At 44.6% G+C, this 25416-nt stretch overlaps 1 protein-coding gene across 2 annotated transcripts in view; it reads right to left on the bottom strand.

Annotated features, from left to right (window-relative positions):
• Window positions 1-22446, bottom strand: part of RHPN2 (rhophilin Rho GTPase binding protein 2) — a 62627-nt gene extending 40181 nt beyond the window's left edge. Inside the window, exons 1-2 of one of the 2 annotated variants that reach the window (XM_077132243.1) lie at window positions 22321-22446; window positions 7420-7535 (exon numbers count right to left, since the gene is read on the bottom strand). In XM_077132243.1, coding sequence (XP_076988358.1) covers window positions 7420-7535; window positions 22321-22389 — 185 coding nt within the window. In that variant the 5' untranslated portion in view covers window positions 22390-22446. Of the gene's footprint in view, window positions 1-7419; window positions 7536-16938; window positions 17110-22320 lie in introns of those variants that run through there. The other variant, XM_077132244.1, reaches the window with a different exon arrangement.
• Between the last annotated feature and the right edge of the window lie 2970 nt (window positions 22447-25416).

Raw genomic sequence — 25416 nt, 5'->3', positions numbered from 1 at the left:
TCCCCATAGCTACTGACCACAACCACATACACTTGCACTCAAATTTGAACTTCTGAGATCTTTTACACCAAGAGAAGGACCTATGTAATGACAGCTGCTCCACCTTAGTCCAGATTTCTTCGTCTTGAGGATGCATGTGAATTTTGCACTCTGACCTGTAGGTCTCATTTGGTTTGGTAAACTTTTCTTTTTCTCTCAAATCTTTTAGTAAAATTGTCCCTCAGGGAACAGGAACCGCATTGAGAGAGAGATCTGGCAACCCTGGGCCTGCCCCCCATGGACAAAATCGCAGTGCCCCACTCCAGAGAGGGTGCATGGTCTGTACTTCCCCACAGACCCCACCACTCCTTACTGCCTCAAAGCACTGATCTCAACCCCCTTCACTCATTTCCATGCCCACCAGACCCCATAAGCCTCACATTTGGTTCTCTGATCTAGTCCAACAGCTACCAATACAAAAGGGGAGCCAGGAAAAAGTTCTCATTTCTTAAAAATAGGAAGCTTAGAAAGACATCTATCCTGTTTATAGGAATTTGAAAATAATGGTTTAGTTCATAATATCCTTATGAAGTAGATAGCACTAGTCTCATAAAGGTGGAAAAATTAAGGTCTGGGTAACCTGACTCTTTGCCATACAGCTAGAAGATGCATGTCTGTCTGTCCTGCATATATGTTGAAGGAATCTACTCAGAGCCTAATGGGTTTATTTTTAGTGCAGATTTATGGTGTAAATTCTAATACTGAATGAAGACAACTGTGTAAAAGTCAGCATGGCAGCTTGCTGAATTGGAAGTGTGGAAAAGGAAGAGGGGAAAAAAGCAGTTATTTTTTAAAAATATCAATTTCAAGGGCTCTGGAAGAATTTTCCAAAGTCTCTATTTCTTTCTTTCTTTTTTTTTGTTTGTTATAATGTTTTTATTACGATATAATTCACATACGTCTCACCCATTTGAAGTTAAAAAAAAAAAGAGGTGGTTGAGAGCCAGGAGCCCAGAGAGGTTAGTTAGTTCAAACTGAACAATGGTGACAACTTGCTTTAAATCTCACAAAGACCGCATCAGTTTCAGAAAAACATCAACTCATTTCTACCCTAGCTTTGTTCAAGGGAGGAAAGGGAGTTTGGAAAAGCAAGAGAATATTGTCCTTGTCTATCCTGAAAAAGCACATTTAAAATACGTGATTATGGAATAAAAATAAATACTAGGGGGAACAAATGTTAAAATAAATTTAGTTTGAAATGCCAGTGATCAATGAAAGGGAGGGGTAAGGGGTATGGTATGTATAATTTTTTCCTTCTTTCTGTTTCTGTTTTATTTCTTTTTCTATTGTCTTTTTATTTCTTTTTCTGAATTGATGCAAATGTTCTATGAATATGCAACTATGTGATGATATTGTGAATTACCGATTATATATGTAGAACAGAATGATCATATGTTAAGAACGTGTTTCTTTCTTGTCATATTTTTAAAAAAGTTTAAAAATTAATAAAAAAAATTTTTTAATAAAATAAAATATTTGATAACTTCCTACTCAAACTCTAGGAAGTTCACAGACTCTCGGCAAATATGGACCAGAGACCAAGAAGATCTCAAAAGGGCACAGAACACAGCTCTTCACAATGCCTGCCCAGCCGCAATACCCGCCTGCCAACACAGCTAAGGGCTGCTCCGCAACGCCTTCGTTTCCCAGGACATTTTCCCGCACGTGCCTCACCCCCACTTCCAAATGCTCTATCTTTGACCCGCAGCTGCAACAGGACTTCTGGGGGCCTGAAGACAGACAGCCAGGCCAGAAGGACCTAGTTTCTAACTGAAATGACCCCCTGCCCTCAGGGACAGCTACTTCATCAGCTGCCCAACAAGGCGAGATAGACTTGGCAAAATGTCCTATTTGTTTTGAGAAACCGTTGGTGCCAGTTGAGTCAGATTAATAAATACCTTTAGGGTTTTCCTCTGACAACACTCTCCAGAGAGCAGCACTTTGAACGTTTAGGTAGCTGAGGAAATCATTAACAACCAATTTCACCCCTACCCCTCCCAGCTCTACCACCACAGACTTGACAACAAGCCGGAGCCACAAGTGGACGTCAGAGGCTTTTTGCTCGAATCATTAACAGAGCAAGGCAGACAAAACTGCCATAGAAACTCAAAGTCCCCTTCCAAGAAGGGCCTCCCTCTCTAAGTCACTCTCTATCCAATTTCCTTATTTTATTGTCTCCCTAGGAAATATCACTTCTGAATTGCTTACTTGAGGATCTCCAACCAGGAGAGCTTGTTTTTACAAGCTAGACCAGTGGAGTTTAATATAGCAGAATGTGTAAGGTTCACTGACAAGGCTTCAGGTGCTACAATGCAGCTACTATTTCAGAAACTACAATCTGTCCAATTTTGGGGGACATGTCAAAGAAGAATATCCACAATTATCTGAAAGTCTAGTAAAATACTCTTATTTTTCCTAACTACAAATCTGTATGATGCCGGAGTCTCTTCATCTTCTTCAACCAAAATAACATATCACAACAGACTTGACTATAGAAACAGACATGAGAACCCACATGTCTCCTATCAAGCCAAACATTAAAGAGATTTACAAAATTATAACACAATACTACTCTTCTCTCAACGTCTTTTTTTTGTTCTGTTTTGGAAAATATGTCTTCCAAATTCTCACCCATGAGAATTTAAGCATCAGGAAAGTCAAGCCTCGTCTGAATTACTTGCAGCCTGGTCCCCTCCACCTCAATCACTGCCACTTACGAGGTGCTCAACAAATGTGTCTGTTGGGGGGATGAACAGGCAAACCAACTGCAGCCAAGAAGTCACAGCATCAAGATATGATGAATATGCAACTATGTGATGCTATTGTAAATTACTGATTATATATGTAGAACGGAATGATCATATGTTATGAATGTTTGTGTTCGTTTTTGGTATATTTTTTTTAAAATTAGTAATAATAAAAAAAAAAGACTGCCCACCAGCTGGGCAAGGTGTCAACAAGAGGCCACGGCTGCCAAACACAACATGGGCGAGCGAGCTGTGCCCTTCCCAGTACCCCAAGTCCAGCATGTGGCAGGCATTCCCCAAATCTGAGGGCCACTGTGCAGTACAGGGCTGACCCCATCCAGGTCCTGACTCATCTTGAGACAGGGACACTTTCAGACATTTTAAACGCTGAATGCTGCAATATTCTCCCAGTTTCCCACAGTAACAATCCCCCTTTTGCCCAGTTACAAAAATCACTGGAGAAGAAGTTCCCAGACAGTTCCCCTCTCAAGGACCTTTTGTCCTTTGCTGTTTCACGAGTAGCAAAACCAATACAAGCAGAGCATTGTTCATTGATGGAACAGTAGCTTCGGTGGGGGGGCGGGGGTTGTTAAATTATTCTTCTGTACCTTTGCAGTATTTCACAATATAAATAAATAACACACAGGTAAAAGAACATGCAAACATCAGAGGGAGTAAAAAGAAATGCAAGGTCACCTCCAGCCCCTATCCCCTGCTTTTCCCCTAAGCTGACTCTACTAACAGCATTCTTCATATCATTTGGAAAGCATCTGTGCATATACAAAAGCACAGGTACAAATCCTTTAAACACATATGTATACATACACAGGCTATCCTGTCTGTACCTTCTTTTTCCTCATTTACTATCTTCAAGATCTTTCCTAAGGAGCAAATACAGAATGAATTTATCCCAAGTTCAAGGTCAGATACCCTCCTACTGAGTACTCTGTGAGCAGACCACACAGCTCTAGCAGGTCCGTAACCACCAAAACATGAGTGCCTCGGGGCTCTCTCACAAACTTCAGATTTGGTATACTTGTTTTTCCCAATAAGTTCCTGAGCAGCCTCTGGCACTCCAAAGGCCCCATCAATTTCCTGCAGCCTTTGTGTGCCCCCCTCCTTGGAATCTCCAAAAGGCCAGGTGTGGTGGTTTGAAGCTGAATATACCCAAGTAAATCAAGTTCTTAAATCTAATCCATCCCTGTGGGTGTGAACCCACTGTAAGTAGGACCTTTTGATGAGGCTACTTCAATTAAGGTGTGACCCACCTCAATCAGGATGGGTCTTAATTCCATTACTAGAGTTCTTTACAAATGGAATGAATACAAAAAGAGAGAGGGAGAAAGAAAGCCACAGGAAACAAGAAATTGAAAGGGAACCCAGAACAGAAGGAAGAGACCAGGACAAGATGTGGCAGAGAAGCCAACCATCATCACTGGTAGACGGTCTTTGGGAAGAAAGCATCGCCTTGATGATGTCTTGATTTGAACATTTTTCCGGCCTCAAAACTGTAAGCTAATAAATTTCCATTGTTTAAGCCAACCTATTTCACGGTATTTTCTGGAGCAGCCTCGGAAACAAAAAAAAAAACCTGAGAAACCTCAAGCAAATCACAACTGCAAGAAAGCAGACCCAGACACCTTCCCCATCAAAAGGTGAAGGCTTCTGGATTCCAGGTCCCTGTGAAAGCTCAACTTCTCTTTCTGAGTCCCCAGCAGGCTCCTGTCTCACTTCCCAGGGCAGCAGGCATGGTCCTAGCCCAGCCGGCCTCTGCAAGTGGTGGCCTGGGAATGTAAAAATTATCCCTAGATTGTAATATGCTTCCACTGAATGTGACAAAGGCCTCATGCCAAAATTAATGTCAGCAAGTGAGGGGCACTGAGGATGGGTATGGATTGTTTGTGGAAGAAAAAGAAATATCTTCGTATAGATTATGGTGGCAAAGGCATGTCTATTTACTTAGGTTGGACTGTATGACGTGCGAATAAAATTGTTTAAAAATGAACAGAGAGAAACAAGTGCTAGAGAAAATGTGGAGAAAAAGATGCACCTATTCACTGTTGGTAGGGAAGCTGAGAGGTGCAGCCCCTCTGGAGGACAGTGCAGTGGTTCCACAGGAGGCTAGAGGTGGAGTTGTCATATGATCTTGCAACCCCATTGCTAAGGTATATACCTGGAGGAACTGGGGACATGAATGGACGTTAGCACACTGGTGTTTATAGCAGCAGTGTTTGCTATTCACAATGGATGGAGGTGGCATGAGGGTACAAGGACTGAGAAGAGGAAGGGGAAATGGTGGTATTTATATGCAAGGGACTACTGAGCAGCCACAAGAAGGCATGCAACTAGGTGAATGAACCTTAAGGACTGTATGTTGAATGACATGTCAGGAACAAAGAGACAAATATTATCATGCCTCACTCATATGGATTAACTATAATACACAAAAGCATGGGTTATTTATCAGGTTGGGGCCAATTGTAAAGGGTTCTAGATTGTAAACTCTTACTGTAGTCACATATATTCACGAGTTGTAACTGATATTTCTAAATTCTGAAATACTGAGCTATTTGCATATAATCTGGTCATTCTCTGAAACCTCGGATATTCATGTGACATCTGAGACTCAGAGTTAGAGCTCTGAAGCTATATAAGTCAGTAGTACCCTGTACAGGAACTGTTTAAAAAGGTGAAAAAGGGATCAGACTGTGACTAGAGATATGAATGCAGCTGATGTGGATAGGACTGGGGTAGATCAGAAACAGGGTAAAGGATGATATGGTCCTTATTTTAAAACTTCAACTTCTATATGAGACCAAAAGGAGAGATGTTTATTTGGTGCACAATTTATATTTTGGGTAGTGTATTACCTAATTTAACCCGTATCGTCAGTTTAGTTGAACACCAAAAGTACATGGAATCTGGAATAGGGCATGAGATCTTATTGGTTTGCCCAGGTTAGTGTGATGACCCAATATATCCCAGAGTAATTTGGGCAATAAATAAAGGAGTAGTTGCAAAGTCCCCTAGGGGCACTGGGGAGAAAGGAGGAAATATTAAACTTCCCCATCTGGGGAATTCCTATATTCTTACAAGCAGTGGAGACAACCAAATCAAATAGACTAAGCCCTAAATCTTGGGGTTTGCCCCTATGTAGCTTATTCCTGCAAAAGAGAAGCAAAGCCTACTGTTAATTATAGCTAAGAATTACCCCCCAGAGAACCTCTTTTGTTGCTCAGATGTAGCCTCTCTCTCTAAGCCAACTTGGCAGGTGAATTCACTACCCTCCCCCACCCTCCCACTAGGTGGGACATGACTCCTGGGGATGAGCCAGGACCTGACATCACGGGAATGAGAAAGTCTTTTTGACCAAAAAGGGGAAGAGAGAAACGAGATAAAAACTTTCAGTGGCTAAGAGCTGAGGTTATCCTGAAGTTATTCTTAATATATTATACAGATATCCCTTTTTAGTTTATGGTGTACTGGAGTAGCTAGAGGAAAGTACCTGAAATAGCTGAACTGTGTTCCAGTAGCCTTGAATCTTGAAGAAGACTGTATAACTATATATCTTTTACAACATGACTGTGTGATTGTAAAAACCTTGTGCCTGGTGCTCCATTTATCCGGGGTATGGACAGATGAGAAAAAAAAAAAAAAAGGATAAAAATAAATAAATAACAGGGGGAGATAAGGGGTAAAAATTGGATAGATGGAAACACTGTGGGTCAATGAGAGGGCAGGGTAAGAGATATGGGATGCATGACTTCTTTTTTCTTTTGATTTCTTTTTCTGGGGTGATGCAAATGTTCTCAAAAGGATGCTGGTGAAGAATATATAACTACGTGATGACACTGTGAACCACGGATTGTATAATATGGTTGGACTGTCTATGTGGATATTTCTCAATAAAAATATATTTTTAAAAAAGTTATCCTCAGAGCTCTGAAGGAAGAAGAAATTCCACACTCCTTGGACCCAGGGGGAAAGCAGCAGATCATGGTGTCTCTCACTGCATTTAATTGGGAAGCAGGGGAATTTTTATAGCTACCTAGGACACAAGTAAGCCTTTCCTGAGTTCTATGCTTGATAAAGAGCTATTTTACCACCACTGGATAATAACGAGTGATGTGTGTCCCCACGAGCAGAGGACTGTACTGGAAGCCTCATGTTGGAGAGGTTGGACACTGGCAATTAAAAGGCTCCATTCTCTCTTTTCTGCCGCGCTGCCCTTTCTGCAGCCAACAAACATTTACCACACAGCAATTCTAGACCAGGCAAAGTGCCAGGCATGGGAGAAAATAGACAAGTCCCACGAGAAGCAGGGAAAACATACTTGAAGACAGTAACTGGGCTTCCAGTCAGGATGACTGATTGAATCAAGGCCAGTCACCCGATGGTCCCCCTCTGCCCAAACACCCAAACCGGCAGGTAAAATACTTTTTCTCTTGACATGACCAAGTACTAGGTAGGAAAGAGTCTGCCCCAGGTCCTGGGAATTAGGAGGCAACTCACAGCTACAACTGAGCCTGGGAAAAGAAGGCAGGCAGGTCTTCCTGGGAGTTTAGGGACTAAACAGGTACACCTCAGGGAGACCTGACTTGCCAGCTAAGGCACAGAGCCAGAAGACACCTACTTCAGAAGGTTTTCCGCTCCTGTTCTCAGCCGCTCGGCTTTCAGGATCTGCTGGTTCAAGGCAGCCCTTTGATTCTGCAGTTTGCTCCGGCCAGTTTGCGCAAGGGGATTACAACCCTACGGGAAAATGAGAAATGCACTTTCAAAGGTGAGCCATTCTAAAGATCTTTATTACAATATTAACATATTATAATATGCTATTACAATATTTAACAGAACTGATTAAATGTTAATATTTAACTTTTTAAAGTAATCTTTTCTGAACATAAAAGAAACAGCATAGAAAATGCATAAGCTATTAAAAACTATAAAGAAGAAAATAAAAGTCACTCATAACACAACTGTAATACAGCTACTATGAATTGGTCTCCGTCCTTTCCATCCTATTTTATATGTAAGCTGTTATTTCCCACATCAGTGGTTGTCAGGGGTCCCCAAGATGACCCCACATGTGGAGATTTGCTAGACGCAGCATATAATTGTACTCAGGGCTAAGATTTATTGCAGTGGCTTAGTCAGGATAAACAGCTGGGTCATCAGGGAAAAAGACAGATGTGTGGTCAGAAGTAATCCCGTGTGCAGATCCCCTACTGTCCCTCCCTCCCACGAGGGGTCACAAAAAGCACATCCACCAGCTACAAAAGTACAGTGACATTTATGCGATGCTTCTACCCAGGGAAGCCCACTGGAGAATCGGCACCCAAGGTTTTCACTGAGGTCTGTCGCAGAGGCATCCTCTGCCTAGTACTTACCAAAATTCCAGACTTCCAGAAGGAAAGCTGGTGTTCAGCACAAAACACATTCTTTGCACAATCAGCCTAGACACTGCGAAACACCCTTATCTGTTAGGATACGTGGGAACACTCCAAGGGCCGAGTTCCCAGGGGCCAGGAAAGAGCCAATATTGCAGGTAGGACTTTCTAAGGACGGTAGCCTGAGACCTGCTATAGTAAATCTTTTCTGCCCAGGGGTACATGGAGTTCATCATGTTTTTTCACAAAAATCTTATTATGAAATGTTCCTCAAAAACATTATATTTGTGTAATACTGCCTACCTTTTTTTTTGTTTGCTGTTCTTAGGTTTAGCATTTCCTTGAAGGCGGAAATTTAGATTGTTTCCAAATATCTATTATTATATATAATAATTTGATGCACATTTGTGAACATGAATCTTTACACATCTTGAGATCTGTTTTAAGGTATGTTTCCAAGGCAGAGTTACAGCATCAAGTCTTTTTAAGGCTCCTAGTGCACTTGACCCAATTATCCTCCAGGAAAGAAGGCACATGAATTTACACCCTGTGCTCTCTCTCTCTCACCTTTACTAAATGTAAGTTTCCTTAAAAAAAAAAAAAAAAGAAAGTAAATAGCTTTATGGATTATGGAGGTATAATTCACATACCATAAAACTCACCCATTTAAAGTGTACAATTCAGTGGGTTTTAGTATCACTATCTGATTTTACAACATTTTCATCACCCCCATAAGAGACTGCCCAAGTATTCATGGGCAGTCTCTTTCCCTTCCTTGACTCGCTCCCCAACTCTAGGCAACCACCAATCTACTTTCTGTCCTTACAGATTTGCCTATTCTGGACCTTTCATATAGATGGAATCACACAATATGTGGCATTTTGTGCTGGGCTTCTATCACTTAGCATGTTCTCAAAGTACATTCATACTGTAGCATGCATTAGCACTCTGTTTCTTTTTGTCCTGAAATAATATTCCACTGGATGAATATCCCACGTTTGTTTATCCCTTCATCAGTAGATGGATTGAGGGTGTTTCCACTTTTGTTTATTATGAATAAGACTGCTTACTTGTGCAAGCTTTTGTGAGTATACATGTTTTCAATTCAATTATCTTGGGTATACCTAGGAGCGGAATTGCAGTCTTATGGTTTACTCAGTTTAACCATTTGAGAAACTGCCAAACTAATTTCCAAAGCAGCTGCACTGTTTTACATTTCCACCAGTAGTATATGGGGGTTCCACATCTCCCATATCCTCACCAACGCTTGCTATTGTATTTTGATTATAGACACCCTAGTGGGTGAAAAGTGGTATATCCTTGTGGTTTTGATTTGTATTTCTCTAGAACTTAATGATTTTAAGTTTTTTTTTGGTGGGGGGTGGCGGGGGGGGGGTGCTTGGGCCACGAATTGAACCCAGGTCTCGCACATGGCAGGCGAGCATTCTAACACTGAAATATGCGTACACCCTTACTTAATGATTTTTTAACATGATTTCACACGCTTACTGGCCATTTTGCAACTCTTCATTGGAGACACGTCTATTCAAATTCTTTGCCCATCTTTAAACTAGGTCATCTGAGTTTTTATTATTGAGTTATAAAATCTGTTATTTCAAATCTCTGCCAATTTGATTTTTAAATTTGCATTTTTTATTATTAGCGAGGATAAACATTTTTTCATTTATTATTGAGCACTTGAATTTCTTTTCCATTAAATTGTCTGTGATCTCTGCCCATTTTTTTTTCCTGGGGTGTTTAGATTATGTTTCATTCTGCAAAACTTTTAAAAGTTTCATTTTAACCTAAGGGTATTCTTCCTACATCCAGACAGGTAGAGGTTCTGGGTCTGAATTAGGACTATGTTCCTTTTTAAAATTTATCTCCAACAGAAGGGGGAAAATAATTCAGTGGCTGAGAGAGTTCAAATAGAGTCAAGAGGCTACTCTAGAGGCTACTCTTATGCAAGCTTCAGCTAGATATTGCTATTTATCATGGTTTGCCAAACCCCAACCAAAACCATTCCTGCCAACCCTAAAGAACACCCAGGGCTTTATATGAGGTTCTACAAAGTTTCCATACACTAGGGATTACTTTCCAGAAACCTACAAACCCCAGATGGTTCCTAGGCCAGATAAATCCTGAACCCCGGAGGGGCCAGCCTCTCCAGAACATCAATTAGTTCCATTTCCTTATCCCATACTATTAATAGCCCTTTCCAACATGAAAAACTTAGAATGGGCATAGCCCAAATACCCCTAAAGACTGGGAGAAAGATCAAAGGAAAAGGTGGAGCTATAACAGAGAAGATAGGATTTAACGAGTGCATGTGACTGCTGAATCATTATATTGATATTTCTTTCAGTCTTCACTGTCTTGGAGTAGACAGAGGGAAAAACCTAAAATTGTGGAACTGTAACCCATACCAAGCTCTGACATCTGTTCTATAGCTAACTGTTGCAGTGTGCTTTGAAATTTATTGCTTTTTGTATATATGTTATTTTTCACAATTAAAAAAAAAAAAAACCAGAAATTATGAAGAAAAAAATTTATCTTTAGTTTCTGCCCACTGACAATCTGTGGTTACTCCCTGGGAGTGGCCTGGTGGGCATCAGTGAGGAGACTGCCCTTTCCAACTGCTCCCAGCCATCTTAGCTCTTCACATACCTAGCCTCCCTCACCTTTGCCCAAGCCACAACTATGGCCTGGACCCCAGAGAGAGAGCAGTTAGTTATCTACAACCCCAACCTTCCCAGGGATCCCCATATCAGTAGCTTTTGGACTAGTGGGCCAGAAACGAATCTCATTTCTCCTTCCAAAAAATTTCTGATTCCTACCTTCCGGCAGGTCACCTCCACTTGACCCTGAAGACCCCTACCTAATTTTTCAAGTTTCAAAACTGCAGATATGTAGAATCTAAGTTGGAATGAATCTTAAAGTTAGTATCCTTCAAATCATTAAAAGATCCCTGATTTTTTAAAAATAGAAAATGGTCTTTTTTATATATAAAATAGAAATATCTTTAATTTTAAGCTAATTTCATATTAAAGGGCTAAAATCATTACCAGACTGTTTCTACACCCTAAAATGACTTTGAAGAGATGGTTCAATCTGACTCAAAATTACATGGTGCATCAATGCTGTGTTTTATTTTACAAGGAAGCTTTAAGAATTCCTTTATGTGCATTCCCAAGGCTAAGATAAGCAGTCATTCCAGCTTAAGGATAAGAACTTATTCTTTCCTCCTGTGCTTTCCCAACCTCTGGCTGGCCCAGAATCACCCAACAGCCCACAGATGTGGGATCAGGTTTCTAGATAAGACATAGGAATGCTTAGGATTAAATATGACTAATTGGACCCAAAACGACATTACTTTTTACTGACAGGGAGGAATTCCGGGCACTGCTGGAAACACCAGAAACGCCCACAGGGCTATTTAAGAACTTCCCTGAGCTGAGAGAGGTGAATGCAGACAAACCAGCCAGAAACACCCCCTGGTGTCACCAGTCGCCCCTGTTAGGGGTTCCCTTGCTGGTGGGGACCCAGTGCCCACCCTCGGCTCAGTGTCCCCTGGTCTCTTCTATTAACAAGGCCCGAGCCCTGAACAACTTCAGAGCAGACCTTGCAACTTGGTGGCCGAGGTGGGTTCAAGATGGGATGTAAAGAGCTGCTCCAAAACTGGAGTGAGGTTGTGCCCAGCAACCAGGGCAGCACAGTCACACTTGCATGGTCTGGGAACAAGGGGCCCCAACTGAGTTGACCTAACCTCGAGGGGGTCACTGTCTACAAGCCCTATGGTGAAGTGTGACCCCTCTACACTGAGTTTGTTTGGTTGCCATATCAGACAAAGGGCTGGACATTTCTAGCACTCTTGAAAAGTGGAAGCACAGTCTAACAGCCAACACCCAAGAAAAGCAAGTACCGAGAAAAATCTCAGCTTCATCACGAGCTTACTTAGTGGACACCACCCACTGTCAGACAGCCCAGGTGGACCCTGGTACAATATCTCAGATCCCACAGTTCTGAGATTTACAGGTTAAGATTAAGATCCGAGGGCGGGCCACGGTGGCTCAGCAGGCAAGAATGCTTGCCTGCCATGCCAGAGGACCCGGGTTCAATTCCCGATGCCTGCCCATGTAAAAAAAAAAAAAAAGAAAAAAAAAGATTAAGATCCTACAGTCCTGGATAAACAAAACGTGGTACATACATATGATGGAATATTATGCAGCACTTAGACAAAATGATGTCCCGAAACATATGACAACATGGATGAACCCTGAGGATATAATGCTGAGTGAAGTAAGTCAGACACAAAAGGACAGATACTGTATGATTCCATTAGTATGACTCTGATAAAGCCACCAGTATTTTGGAGCAGCTAGAAGGAAAAATCTGAGTTGAGGGCAGAGTAGCCCATGACAAACTCTGGGAACTGTTCTGTAGTTGTTTGTTGAGGTGTGCTTCGAAAATTGTTGCTTTTTTTTCTTTCTTTTCTTTGTGTACATATATATATATATATATATATATGTAAAAAGTTATATTTTGGTTGAATAAAAACTAAAAATGAGAAAATGATTCTAAAATATAACATACATGTATATATATATATATGTATGTTATATTTTAAAACTATAAAGCATTTTAAAAAAACTATAGGCAGTTATAGTAATACTAGATAAGATAAATGCCTGAAATCAGAAATTTGAAAATATTTAGTAACACAGCTCACTACTATAGCAAAGTTGATATTTGTAATAACTTTTTACCTGATATTTTGAGAATGTACACAGTTTTGATAGAATCAAATCATACTTTAGATACTGTTCAATATTTAGAATTCAAGTAACTCCGATATCGGTATTTATAGATTTTTTTTCCTTCCTTGCTTTAATTTTAATTTGGTTTATGAAAAATATTGTACAAACAGGCTTTATGATTTTTAACTTTTTTTTAAATATAACATGATTTAAAAAAATCATGTTATTTTTTTTTAAACTATATGATGATTACTTAACTTTTTTTTTTATATGCCTATGGATAAGCTAACTAAGATATCCATTTTAGGTGGTTAAGATTTCCATATGTTCATTATAAAAATATTTGTATCTTCAAATTTCCTGAAATAAGGAAAATATTTAGTAACAAAGGCCACTACTATACAATACAAATATCTGTAAGAACTTCCTACTTGATATTTGAGAACATTCAGTTTTGACAGCTGATCAAATGGTATGTAAGTCAGTATCTTTTTTTTTTTTTCTTTTTGCTTGAGCAGGTACCAGGAATTGAACCTGGGTCTCCAGCATGGCAGGCGAGAACTCTGTCTGCTGAGCCACTGTGGCCTGTCCTTGTTGCCTTAATTTTAAATTGGTTTATGAAATTACTGCACTAACACAGGCTTTAGAATGATTATACGGATACTTTATTAAATGTGCCCATGGTTAAGCTAACTAAGATGTCTCGTTTTGGTGGTTCTAAGTGTATTGCTTGTTTTTTTAAACTAAAATTAAATTCAAATTAAAAAAAAAAAAAAGATCCTACAGGCCATAACGGTTGGAGGTAGCACTTAAGCTTCTGTGCTTCCTGCTGTTCTAAGATGAGCACCCCCTCATGCACCCCCATGCACCCCCTCAGAGACTAAGGCTGCCTGGTGTTGCCCCACATCCTCTGAGTAACAATCCATGTCCTACTCTCCCACCTCAGCCTATGGCAGTCACCCCAACCTCCTTTCCCAGGGGGTGAACATGTGACTCATGCCTTGGCCAGCCGGAAAAGCAAAGTCCTTGAGCCCCAGAGTTTGGTTCAGTAGTAAACACCCAATGGAGGACAACCAGGTTCAACCAGAGCCATCAGGAAGAGGCCTTCATTCCCCCCCATGGGCCTTGAATCTAGGATGATGAAACGCTGGGCAACTGCAGCCACGTAACCACCAGCTGGGGAGTGCCTCTGCAGAGATGGAGCCAACCTAGAGGCAGCAGAATTGAGAAACGGGGTCTTGTCAGCATCATTTGATCAAGCCGGTCCTGAAGTCACCCCTCTGGACTCCTCGGCTGCAGGAGTCTATGCATTCCCTTATGTGTCTAACCCATTTTAAAATACACAGATTTTAAATGTACCATTTAATGAGTTTGGACAAAGGCATACACCTTGTAACTCCACACAAATCAAAATGTAGACTATTTTCATCACCCCAGGCAACCAATAATCTGATTTCTATCAGCACAGATTTCTGCCTATTATAGAATTTCATATAAATGGAACCACAGAGTTATGTATGCTTTTGTGTCTGACTTATTTTGCTCAACAGCATGTTCTGAGATTTATCCATGTTGCTGCATTGATCAGTGATTTGTTTCTTTTTGTAACTGAGCAGAATTCCATTGAGGGGATGTAACATGGTGTATTATCTGCCTAAGCCATTTGGGATTGGGTTTTCCGGCACGCGCAACTAAAAATGTCCTAACTAGAATGAATTCACCTAGAGCAAAAACTCCCTCCAGCCATCAAAACACACCCACAAGCCCTTAGCATGTACTCAAATTGTTCATCTGGGAAACAAGTACTTAAGGATAGCATCTAGGCAAAAACTGGAGACACTGAACTTCGAAGAAAAGAAAGGATGTTTGACCCCTTCCCACACAGGCCAACCCTGGAAAGGTGGAAAGGCCAGGTCACGTGGAAAGCAGATGCTAGGAATGAAACCGCCTTTCCTTCCCAACTGGGGGGCACTGGGCCCTGACCTCCTCCCGAAACCAATGGAAGTCTTCCATGCACACCGTCAAACATAAAGTCCGCACAGATAGATACGTTTTCAGCAAGTGTTGGTCAAAGTGCGGGTGTGGGAACTCGAGGTCAGGAGTAAGACTGGGGGTGACAGTGCAGGACAGAAGGCAGCTCCAGACCAGAGATCTCACAACAAGGTATGGGAGGGCAGGTGCTTTTAGCTGCTTTTCCAGCATAAAGATATTCTCTGCCTTTCTCAATCCTTCCTAATTATACAATTCCTCACTCAACCACCAAACTCTGGAAAACAGAATTTTACATTTGTGAGTTAGCCAGAAGTTGTCCTCCAGAAAGCACAAAAATAGCCTGCAATACCCTGCAATATAAACACATGCCCAGTTTAACTTTTCACCACACAGCTGACTCAAGGCAGGTTGGAGGGAAAGAATCTTTTTTTTTTAAATTTTGTACGGTGAGGGTCACATTTCATGCGACTATCTCGCTATTGCAGCACCATCTGTTGATTTTTGCGGGGGTTGGGGTAAGTGCTCGGGCCGAGGATCGAACCTAGATCTCCCGCATGGCAGGAAAGAATTCTACCCTTGCACCCCCTGATGGACAGAATCTTGCTTTTCCATGTCCATGAAAATTAAAGCTGTGAATTTGGTGCTTGTGAACAACAACGCCCACCCCGTAGTCCCCACTGGCCCTTCCACGATCTCCCAGGGGTAGGGACTAGAGGGAGAGACGCATTTTCCTCTGGCATCCCAATCCATTCCCACAGGAGTGAGGCCATATCAATCAACACTTAACTGGCTTGCTCCTGTCACTCAGTTCCACAAATCTTTGTACACACCTACTGTGTGCCAAGCACAGTTTTCCCTCGACATGCTGAATAACAAAATTTTACTGTACCTCCATCAAATCTTACAATCACCGTAAAATTTACAATCACCAAATATTACAATCGCTAACATTTCCACAAATCAAAAGTATTTCCATTTGCACACCGATGTTCAGAGCGATATTATTCACAATTGCAAAAAGGGAGAAGCAACTCAAATGTCCAGCGATGGGAAACAGATAAACAAAACATGGTAAATACACACAGGGAATATTACCCATAGAAAGGAGTGACATTCTAATACACAACATTGATGAATCTGAAGACAGCATATTGAGTGAAATATGCCAGGCACAAAAGAACAAATATTATATGATCTTATGTATATGAAATAATTATAATAGGCAAATTCATAAGTCAGAAATCAGAATACAGGTTACCAGGGGCAGGGATGGGGATGGAGAATGGGGAATTAATGCTTAATTGGTTCTGAGTTTCTGTTTGGGATGAGGGAAAAGTTTTAGTAATGGAAGGTGGTGATGGTAGCACAATATTGGGGATGAAACTAACACCACTGGATTGAATATTTTAAATGAGCTAAAATGTGAAAATTTAGGTTGTATACATATTACCAGAATTTTTTAAATGTTTAAAAAACCATAGAAGTGTACAATATAAAGAGTGAATCTTAATGTAAATTAGGGACTACAGTTAATATAATTATAACATTGTTTCATTATTTGTAACAAAGCTCCCATACTAATGTGAAATGTAAACAACAAGGAAAACTGGGGTAGGAGTTTATGAGAACAGTACTTTCTGCGTGATTTTTCTGTAAACCTACAATGCTCTAATAAAAAAAAAGATTTTTTAAAAATTAAATATCTCCAGAACCAACCAATAACTTGTTTATTCCAGATGGTGGGATGCATTCACCAACTGTTAACAGTCCTCATCCAGGGAGTATATAAAAATGTGTATGTGATTTTTAATCTGTACACTTCTTTATTATCTTTCTTACAATATGTTATTTTCATAACACAAATAATATTGAAGAAAAAGAAATTACCTATAAAGTTGATGCTTTCTGTCACCTGCCCTTTCCCCTTCTTTGCAATCAAATGGAAACCTGGTAGTTTCTAAGGGAGTGTGGCATAGAGAACTTGCCACGGGTGTGAGTGGAAAGACCAGAAAAACTCACATCTGTCCCTCATGGTCTCTGTGTCCCTGGTGCTGAGGGTGGGTGGCCTCAAGTCCAGCCGGCACCACTCTCCATCCACCCCCTGGACGTCCAGTGGCGAGGGTGGGTGCAAGCACAAGTGCACCTGCTGTGTGACTGTGTTCTGTGGCCACCTCCAATACAGCCTTTGTGTCACGAGACCTTAGCACCTGAGCCAAAGGAGGAAGTGGTGATCGCACAAAAGCCAATGCCCAGAAGCATCAGGTGGTGTCTTGGGAGCTGTCCAAGTCGCCTCAGGAAACAAGGGACATTTACAGTGTTACAGCTCATCCCACTGACTCTCCTCTGAGTCACCCTGAAAGTTCTGTTTCTGCCAGGGGACACCTCCCGGCTATGAGCCCACAATGTGGGGAGGTACTTGTCAGCGGGCTCTCTGGGCAGTGGCAAGCACCTGTGCAGCAGGCAGCCCCTCACCAAGGCCATGGTCAGCAGAGGCCATGCCTCAGACGGTGGTGGGGTGCAGGGGTAACCTCACCAAGTTTCACACCTTTCCTTTCCTCACTCCCACCCTGGAAAAGTACTCAAGGTTGCAAAGGGATGGGTCCAAACAGCTGGAGGGACAACATAACTCCCCGGTAAGGCTGGAGCTGATGATCCCCGTGACCCACGCTGTGTTCCTTGGATTCAGCTGAGCAGAAGGCTTCCCCATGTATGTGCTCTTAGAAATGATGCACGCAGGTGTCTAAGATGAAATTAGACCCCAATAAAATGAATGGTGCAGAGGACAAATAAGAAACTTCTGGATTAAAAAAAGAAAGAAAGAAAGAATTCTCCTTCCTTCTCTGCCAGAGGCTCCAAGAAGCCCAGAGTAAACAAGGACCATAAATCAGGACACAGCGAACCTTGCTGCCCTGTCCAGCCTCAAGGTTTCTGTGAACAAGAAACAACTTCTACAGCTACTGAGCAAAAACAATGGAGCTGAATTCATTTCGGGTCATTAGTGTTCCCAAAGGATAGAGAGGCAGAGATAAGAACTGACAATGCCATACTTTGTACTGCGTCTCTTCTTCCACTTAGGGCGAGGATTTTCATTGAGAGGGCTTTCAACAGCCCTGGGAAAAGTCTTTCTCCAGTTTTTCTCCAGCTGGCCTTCTCTTGGCCATGAACAGTATTCCCATGGATTTTAGACCTACAGAAGGGGCCCCAGAGAAGGGACCAGTGTCCCAGAAATGTACAAAACTCTATGTAATTTTAGGCCAGAACACACATTCTTCCAAGGCTGTCATTAGGATGAGCACAAAAATCTGTTTGGGAAAAAGAAGCTGCATTTCCCCTGGCTATTCCTTTAAGAAAGTAATTTACACAGTAAAACTATGAAACCATTTAATAGTGAATGTATGGTAGCTGCATAGTAACCTTATTCAGCTGTACCTCTATTCATAAGAAAGAAAAAGAAAAACAAACAGTAGAAGTCTGAAAAAGGTAAGAAAGTGAGAGGTGGTATTTGAATAGACCAGGAATAGTTTATTTTATTTTTAATATTTTTTAATTCAGAGACTCCCCCTCCTCCCCTCAAGCTGCCTGCCCAGGCTAGGAGAACGAAGTCTGTACTGAGCTGTGTCTATGTCCAACATGGGGCCTGGTCAGGCTCTTGGGCTCTGGACAGCCAAGTCTTAAGTGACCCCAAGAAGACCCTGATTTACTAGGGAACCTGCCGCTGTCAGCCACTGTCATGCTCATTCAGGGTCTCTACCCAGTAGACATAAGGGGACAAGTAGTTTTCATGGTGTATGCAAGCCACAGGAAACACAATTGTAACTCTGAATATGGCCCCTGGGCCCCCGCTTCTTGCCCTCTAGATGAAAGCAAAGAAGCTGCTTTCTTTCCAAGCAGGGCCTGAGCCATCCCGACACAACTCCCTGCCTGGCTCGACACCCCAGGAAATGAAGCCAGCTGGGAACTGCCAAAGAAGCCTCGCCCGAGTCAGGGCAGTGTGTGACCCAGAACGTGATAAAGGTCAGGCAAAGAGCGGCCACTCAATAAATGCTTTGGGGATGAATGGAGCAGAATGGCATCTTAAAGACAAGGGGAAGGTGGCGGTGAGGGGGGGAGGTATGACAAAGAAAAGAGGATGAAAGATAAATTTGACTTTAGTAGAAATCAATTGGATCCTTTAAGTGGGTTCAATTCCTAAAAGTTCAAAGACAGGAGAGGGTATCCTGACCGGGCAGCAGCAGTATGAGATCAGGGTGCTCTGACTGCCTCTCCAGTCTCAGGGGCCTCACCTCCTGCCGCTGGTTGCTCACCCTCAATAAACCCACTGCAGCCCTTTCCAATCCTCATCTCCCACGGGGATTCCTGGACCCACTCCACACATGTTCCTTTCACTCATGAATCTTCAACATGCCCCCTCCCCAACTTCTTCAGTTCAGCTTTAAAAAAGGCTCAAGGCTTCCTGTTCTAAAACAAGCCGGTCCTTCTCCTTCTACACCTCCAATCCACTTCTCTGCCCCCTGCTAAATTGACTGTCACCCCAATTCTCCAACCACTCCTTTACTAAAACCCCATGAAAGAGCAAAGCCAGTACTTTCTAGTGCTCTTCTGATTTGTTAGCCATCGTATCTCCACTAAGAAACACTCTTCTCGCCCTGTCCTTGACACAGCCACCCTCCTGACCTGCCTACCACCTCTCTGCCTGTCCCTTAAGTGCATTAGTCCCCTCTGTCCTTTGTCCTCTTTTTTACTTAGCATCCCACACCACTGCCTCCCTAGTCAGGGAGCTCATGGCTGCCAGATCTGTGGAACCGTCTCCTGGTTGCACTACCCCCTTGGATAGCCCAGCAAGGCCTCCAATCCACCTGCCCCCACTCCCTTCCTGGCTCCCCCCACTCAGCGAGCTTCCTGGCCATCCACCCAGACACCTATCTAATTCTGGATCCTCCTTGGCAGTGCCTTTCCCACCATATCCTGCCCCATTAATTCTTTCCAATCCTGCTGACACTGCTTTTGTCTGAGCCCTCATCAGGGTCTACCTCCTCACTGGGCTCCCAGCCTCCAGCCATATCCCTGGGCTGGGTTAGAGGTACAAGTAAGTGGGAAGGCAGCAATTACATAGTGCTTCAGATGACTGGTTGAAAAGGCATCAAGAGTCTATATCACAGTAGGAAGTGTACAAATGAGGTTGCAGGGGGCTAAGTCCCCTAACCCCTTCAACCTGGACCACCGCTGCCTGTCCCCCAGCCCCCACCCAATTAACCACTCTTCCTGTGACCCAAATCTCATGCGTCTGGTCCAGCTCTGAACACTGTGATGGATCCCCATGGCTCCCTGGCTCCCTAGCTGGATGGGGGACCCCATAACAGCCTAGTTCCCACTTATACCTCCACCTCCCGGGGATGACCTGGCAAGCAAGCAAGATTCAAGGCCCCTGCCTGAATTGCTCCCCTTCTTCAGTCTGGGAGCATCTGCTTTAAGTCAAAACTGTTTTGGATCATAGATCAGGTGAGAGTCAATGTCAATACCTTGTTATTTTCCTCACAGAGAACATTCTTTGGGCTGACATAACCTTAACATAGACTTATCAAGGTGAGGGCTCTAAGGTCTCATTTTCAAAACGAATGCTTCCACTCACAAAGAGTGATTCGTCTTATTTTGCACCCATCATTCCTCATCTACCTCCAGAGAAAATGCATTTTAAAAACACCTAATCACGCATCCTTTCACAGCTCGCTGACCATCCATCCCTTCCCCCACACGCACAGGGGTAGCCCATCCAGCCAAGTCCTGTGCCACCCCAAACAGACCCTGCATGTGCAGCTGGGAGACGCTGGAACCTCTCCCTCACAGGCGTGGCCTCTCCTTTCTGACCCTCCCTCTGCTTATCTTCCCCCAGGGCGCCACCTATTCAGAGGACAAACACTGCAGGAAGGAAATCAAGTCCCAGAAAAAAGGCAGCAAGGGGCTGGAGGCCACACAGTAATTTGTGGGGGTGGCAATTAGGGCCCTGGGGTCCCAGAACCCAGATGTAGTCATTCCCAGGGCAGGCCTCTTTCTGCAGTTCCTTTGCCTGTGATCCTATGTCCCCAATGCCACACATAATTAGAAGTTATAATCCTATAATTCTGCGATGACATCTTTGAACTTAAGTATACCTTAAAACTACCTTTTTAAATAAATACTCAAAGCAATTTAAGGAAACTAATTTTTCCTGCCTATGCCCACCTGTTTCCAGATCCCCTCCTCCCATAGGCTTCTGCCCAGCCCTGGGGACCATGGTCACAGAGCAGTAAGCAGGGGCGGAGTCACATAGAAGGAGAAACACCTCAAGATCTTCTACCAACTGGCTCCTTGCAGCTCTGAACAATTAAGAATTTATTGTTCTGTGGGAAACAGTTTCACTTCCCTATTTATAATTAGGTACTGCGCCTTTGGTTTTATCTGTTCTTAAAAAAAAAAAATCTTTCTACCGAGTCACCCTTGGCCAAGCTCTAAGTAGTACTTGGCGTGGTACTTGTCACCTTGACTCCCACCGAAAGCATCTTTTAGCCCAGACCCCGCCGCCTGCGGGCATCAGTGCCCTGTTCCCGGGGGCTGGGGTGGCTTTTGAGAAACTCGGAGGGCCAGACTGACCCCTCTAGGGCGGGAGCAGTTGTGTGCCAACCGGGCACCTGAACGGGCCAAGGGCCCGCGGAGCCCATGCTCGCCACCCACAGTGTCTCTCCGATAACCAGTTCAATCCACTTTAACGAAGTGGGAAGCGGCGTGGTGCTTACACCCTCCTGGGAGTCAGGCAGCAGGACACATCCGTGGTGTGACAGGTCCGGGGGGTGGGGGGTGGAGGTGGGACATTCCGAGGCCCTCTCCCACCGGCAGCTACCCCAACCCTCCAGAGAAAGTTGGAGAAGCGGACACGATGCATTTTGGAGGCAAGAGAATGCCAACCCTTCAGGAGTGGTCCTCCCATAGCCACAGTGTCCCCGCCACAAACCAGAGTAAAAGCTGGTCTCGGGTCCAAACGCCGCGAGCGCAGTTAGGAACCCGACTTGTCCCCAGATGTGCGCAATCATGAGAGGGGACCACCCAGTGGCACCTCCTCCGCCGCACAGCCAGCAAGCTTCGCCAGACTGTCCTGTGCGCCCCCTACCCCGGCACGTACGCAGAAGGGGCTGCCCCGTGCGCCCCCAACCTACCCCCGGGGAGATCCTCTACCACACCTGCCCTGGCTGGCCCGGTGAGCCGCCCCCTCCGCCAGCAACCCCCCCCCCCCCCAGCCTCCTCCCGACGAGCGTGCCCCCTCCCCCTCCCGGCCTGGTCTACCCCGGCCGCGCTCCTGAAGCCCCCTCCCCAGTAAGCGGACCAGGAGGCCGGAGCCCGCAGACTTTTCGGCCTGCCGAAGCCGCCCACCTTCCGAAAGTAGCCATCGCTCTCCTTCTCCAGTGCCTGGCGGGCCGCGGGCACCAGCGCGTCGGTCATGCTGGCGGTGCGGACGCAGAGGGAGGACTGCAGCGCTGCGGCCGCCGCGGGGCCCAGAGGGAGCTGGGACCCGCCCCCGCCCGCGCCCCTCCCCGAACCCGCGGGCCCTGCCAAACCCCGGGAGACCCCGCCCCGGCGAGGCCACGCCTCGGGCCCGCCCCGACTCCGGGATTGGCTGGGACCGGATGGGTACCCCAGGTCCGTGTCTCCAACCCCTGCCGCTGCTCTCCCTGCGCCGCATCGCTCTCCCTCTCCAGCCGTAGGGCCCGAACCCGGACTTGGTTGATTGCCTAACTCTGTGAGCGCCGCGAGGCGCGGGGGACAAGGAGCGAGTCTCCGGGGGCGCGGTGAAGCCCGGGCTGGCGGGACCCCTTGGGAGGGGTCCGTGGGGTAGACGTCCGGGTGGCGGGTGAGGTCGCAGCCAACTGCAGACGCCGCGGGGTCAGTGACTAGGGATCTCCCCGGGGGCAGGTTGGGGGCGCACGGGGCAGCCCCGCCCGCGTACGTGCCGGGGTAGGGGGCGCACCGGACAGTCTGGCGCAGTTTGCTGGCTGTGCGGCGGAGGAGGTGCCACTGGGTGGTCCCCTCTCGTGATTGCGCACATCTGGGGAAGAGTTGGGTTCCTTAACTGCGCTCGCGGCGTTTGGACCCGAGACCAGCCGGGGTCGCTGAGGGAGAGTTGACTGAGCCACCGAGGACCTGGACCCGGCGACTCGGGCCGGTTGGCGCGGCGGTCTCTCCATCGGTCCCCTGACCCTCCGCTGCGCACACAGACGAGGGCGGGTCAGCGCGGGCCTGGCGGCCGCCTACCAAAAAAAGCCCAGAAGGGGTTTTGGTACCGGAGAGCCAAAAGCCCTTAAGCGCTTTTCTTAGCCGCCACTTCAGTTTTCTTATCTGCAAAATGGAGTCGATGAAGCTCTCTCAGGTGCTCTTAGAGTAATAGGGATAAAAAATGCTTGTAAAGGTTTTTAGCCGGGGCCTGAGGATGAGGAAGTCCGCCTTTAGCTCCGAAGTGAAAAGGGAACCTCCGGCGACGGGGCTCTCTTCAGTCTCCTACCCACGCTGACCCTAAGACTGCCCTGGCGGATGCCGAGCTGAACGCGGGGCAGCCCCTGCGGGCCGGGGCCCGGAGCCCCAGGCCACACCCGGGAACCCTTCGCAGCCTCGGGTCCTGCAGTCGCTACTCGCCTGTCCCCTTGCCCCCGGCAAACGGACACCACGCAGCTGTTGTTGAAGTGTTTGGCTGTCGTTGGCGATACCGTCAGGTAGAACGGGACGCGATCTGCTTTCAAAACGAGCCAAGAGTTTCCTTCTCGTATTTAAAAGAAAGGTGTTTGGGGGTGGGGGGTGGGGTGGGAGAGGAGGGACAGAATATTAATCTTGTATGCTTGGATTGAAAAAATAAAAGAAAAAGGGAGGTGTATCAGGGGCTGTTGGAGAGTTTTAAATTAAGTAAATAGTGACAACAACCAAGTAAATGTCAAAAAAATCCACCTTGCCACTGCAGACCAAGAGTGTCGGCAGGAGAAACAGCATTTTCAGAGAGGTCGGTTTCTCTCATTCGAAAGAAGAACCTGCAGTCCTAATCCGCTCAACGCTCGGATTGGTGTTAGGGAAATTCCGACAGATGCAAAGACTTCCCTTCTTTCTTAGAGTCAAAGCGCGTTCCAAGCAAAATTTCAGCACAAGTCGGCTACCCTACACTTGCCCTGGGAACATACCAGCCTGGGGAGGGAGTTAAAACAGCCACTTCTATTCCGATTGTAGAGTGGCGGGTCATTTTATTACATTTGTAATCATCATAATAAAATAAAGCTATCACTTACAGAACTCCTACCCTGCCCAGGAAGTAAAAATATACGCTTAATTCTCACGAGCCTTCTGCAGATAAGTGAATGAAATCATCTCCCCTTCACAAGTAAAAAAAAAACCAAGAAGTGGCAACCGACACTCCCTGCTAGTCGCTGATCTCTGTTTTAGCTCTGGCCTGCTAACTCCAGGCATTTCCCTATCATCTTCAGATTTTGCCCTCCTTTTACTGCTTTGAACCTCAAATTGCCTTTGTGATTGGTCATACATACATGTCACTTTACTGTTACTGCGTATTATTATTAACTTATTTTTTAAAAAATCACTCAACTTTATTTTAAAAAAACTTTATTTTTAAAGTCAACTATGTCATAACCATAAGCAAAAGCCAGTGATATTTTGTCCTAAAGGGACACAGGCATAAAACAAGGGAATACAATGAAAACTAAAGTCTGTTATTTTATCTAGCCAGATGTTGTTGCCCACTTGAGCATGCTTTTTATTTAAAAAGAAGCACAAAAAAAGGAAGCATGGTATTAGAGACAAACCAGCTGGCCTCAAGACTCTTTCCTCTATGTCTTCAGAGGAAAAGGTTCACGTCTCTGAGCGAGACCTAGAGAGACATCCCCTGGCCACCCAATGCCATCCTGAGTGACGCATCTTAGGACCAAGCAAGACCAGTCATCTCTCCCCATTCTCTTGGCTCACATCAGCGGGGTCAATGGCCAGACCCTCTTATCTCTGATCCTGCTGTGATCAGGAAATGAGAGCTGCTGCAGGGAAACAATACCTGTCTAACTTACTTGTCAACCCCTGATGGTAGTTTATGCAACAAGAGCCCCCAATGAGTGCAGAATTTTTAATGAAGTTGATTGTAAATGTTTGAAAATGGTTGAAATGATGATAGCACATTATTCTGAGTGTAATTAATAGTGCTGAATCATGTGTGGGATCGTGGTTGAAAGGGAAAATTCTGGGTCATGTATGTCACTAGAAGGAAAGCTAGAGGATGAAACATGAGACTGTATAACATAGTGAACCCTGTTGTGGTTAATAATGTGTTAATAATTAACAATGAAAGTGGTTAATAGTACAAATACAAGACTGTTCTTCCATGAACTAGAACAAATATATGTCATTATTACACGGTATTAATAGTGGGGTAGCATATGGGAAACAATACACCTAACACACACTATGGACTATAGTTAACAGTAT

The sequence above is a fragment of the Tamandua tetradactyla genome, chromosome 16 (genome assembly GCF_023851605.1).
Source record: "Tamandua tetradactyla isolate mTamTet1 chromosome 16, mTamTet1.pri, whole genome shotgun sequence".
Classification (NCBI taxonomy): domain Eukaryota; kingdom Metazoa; phylum Chordata; class Mammalia; order Pilosa; family Myrmecophagidae; genus Tamandua; species Tamandua tetradactyla.
The sequence above is the reverse complement of the archived record's forward strand: the minus strand, read 5'-3'. Positions and strand labels throughout refer to the sequence as shown.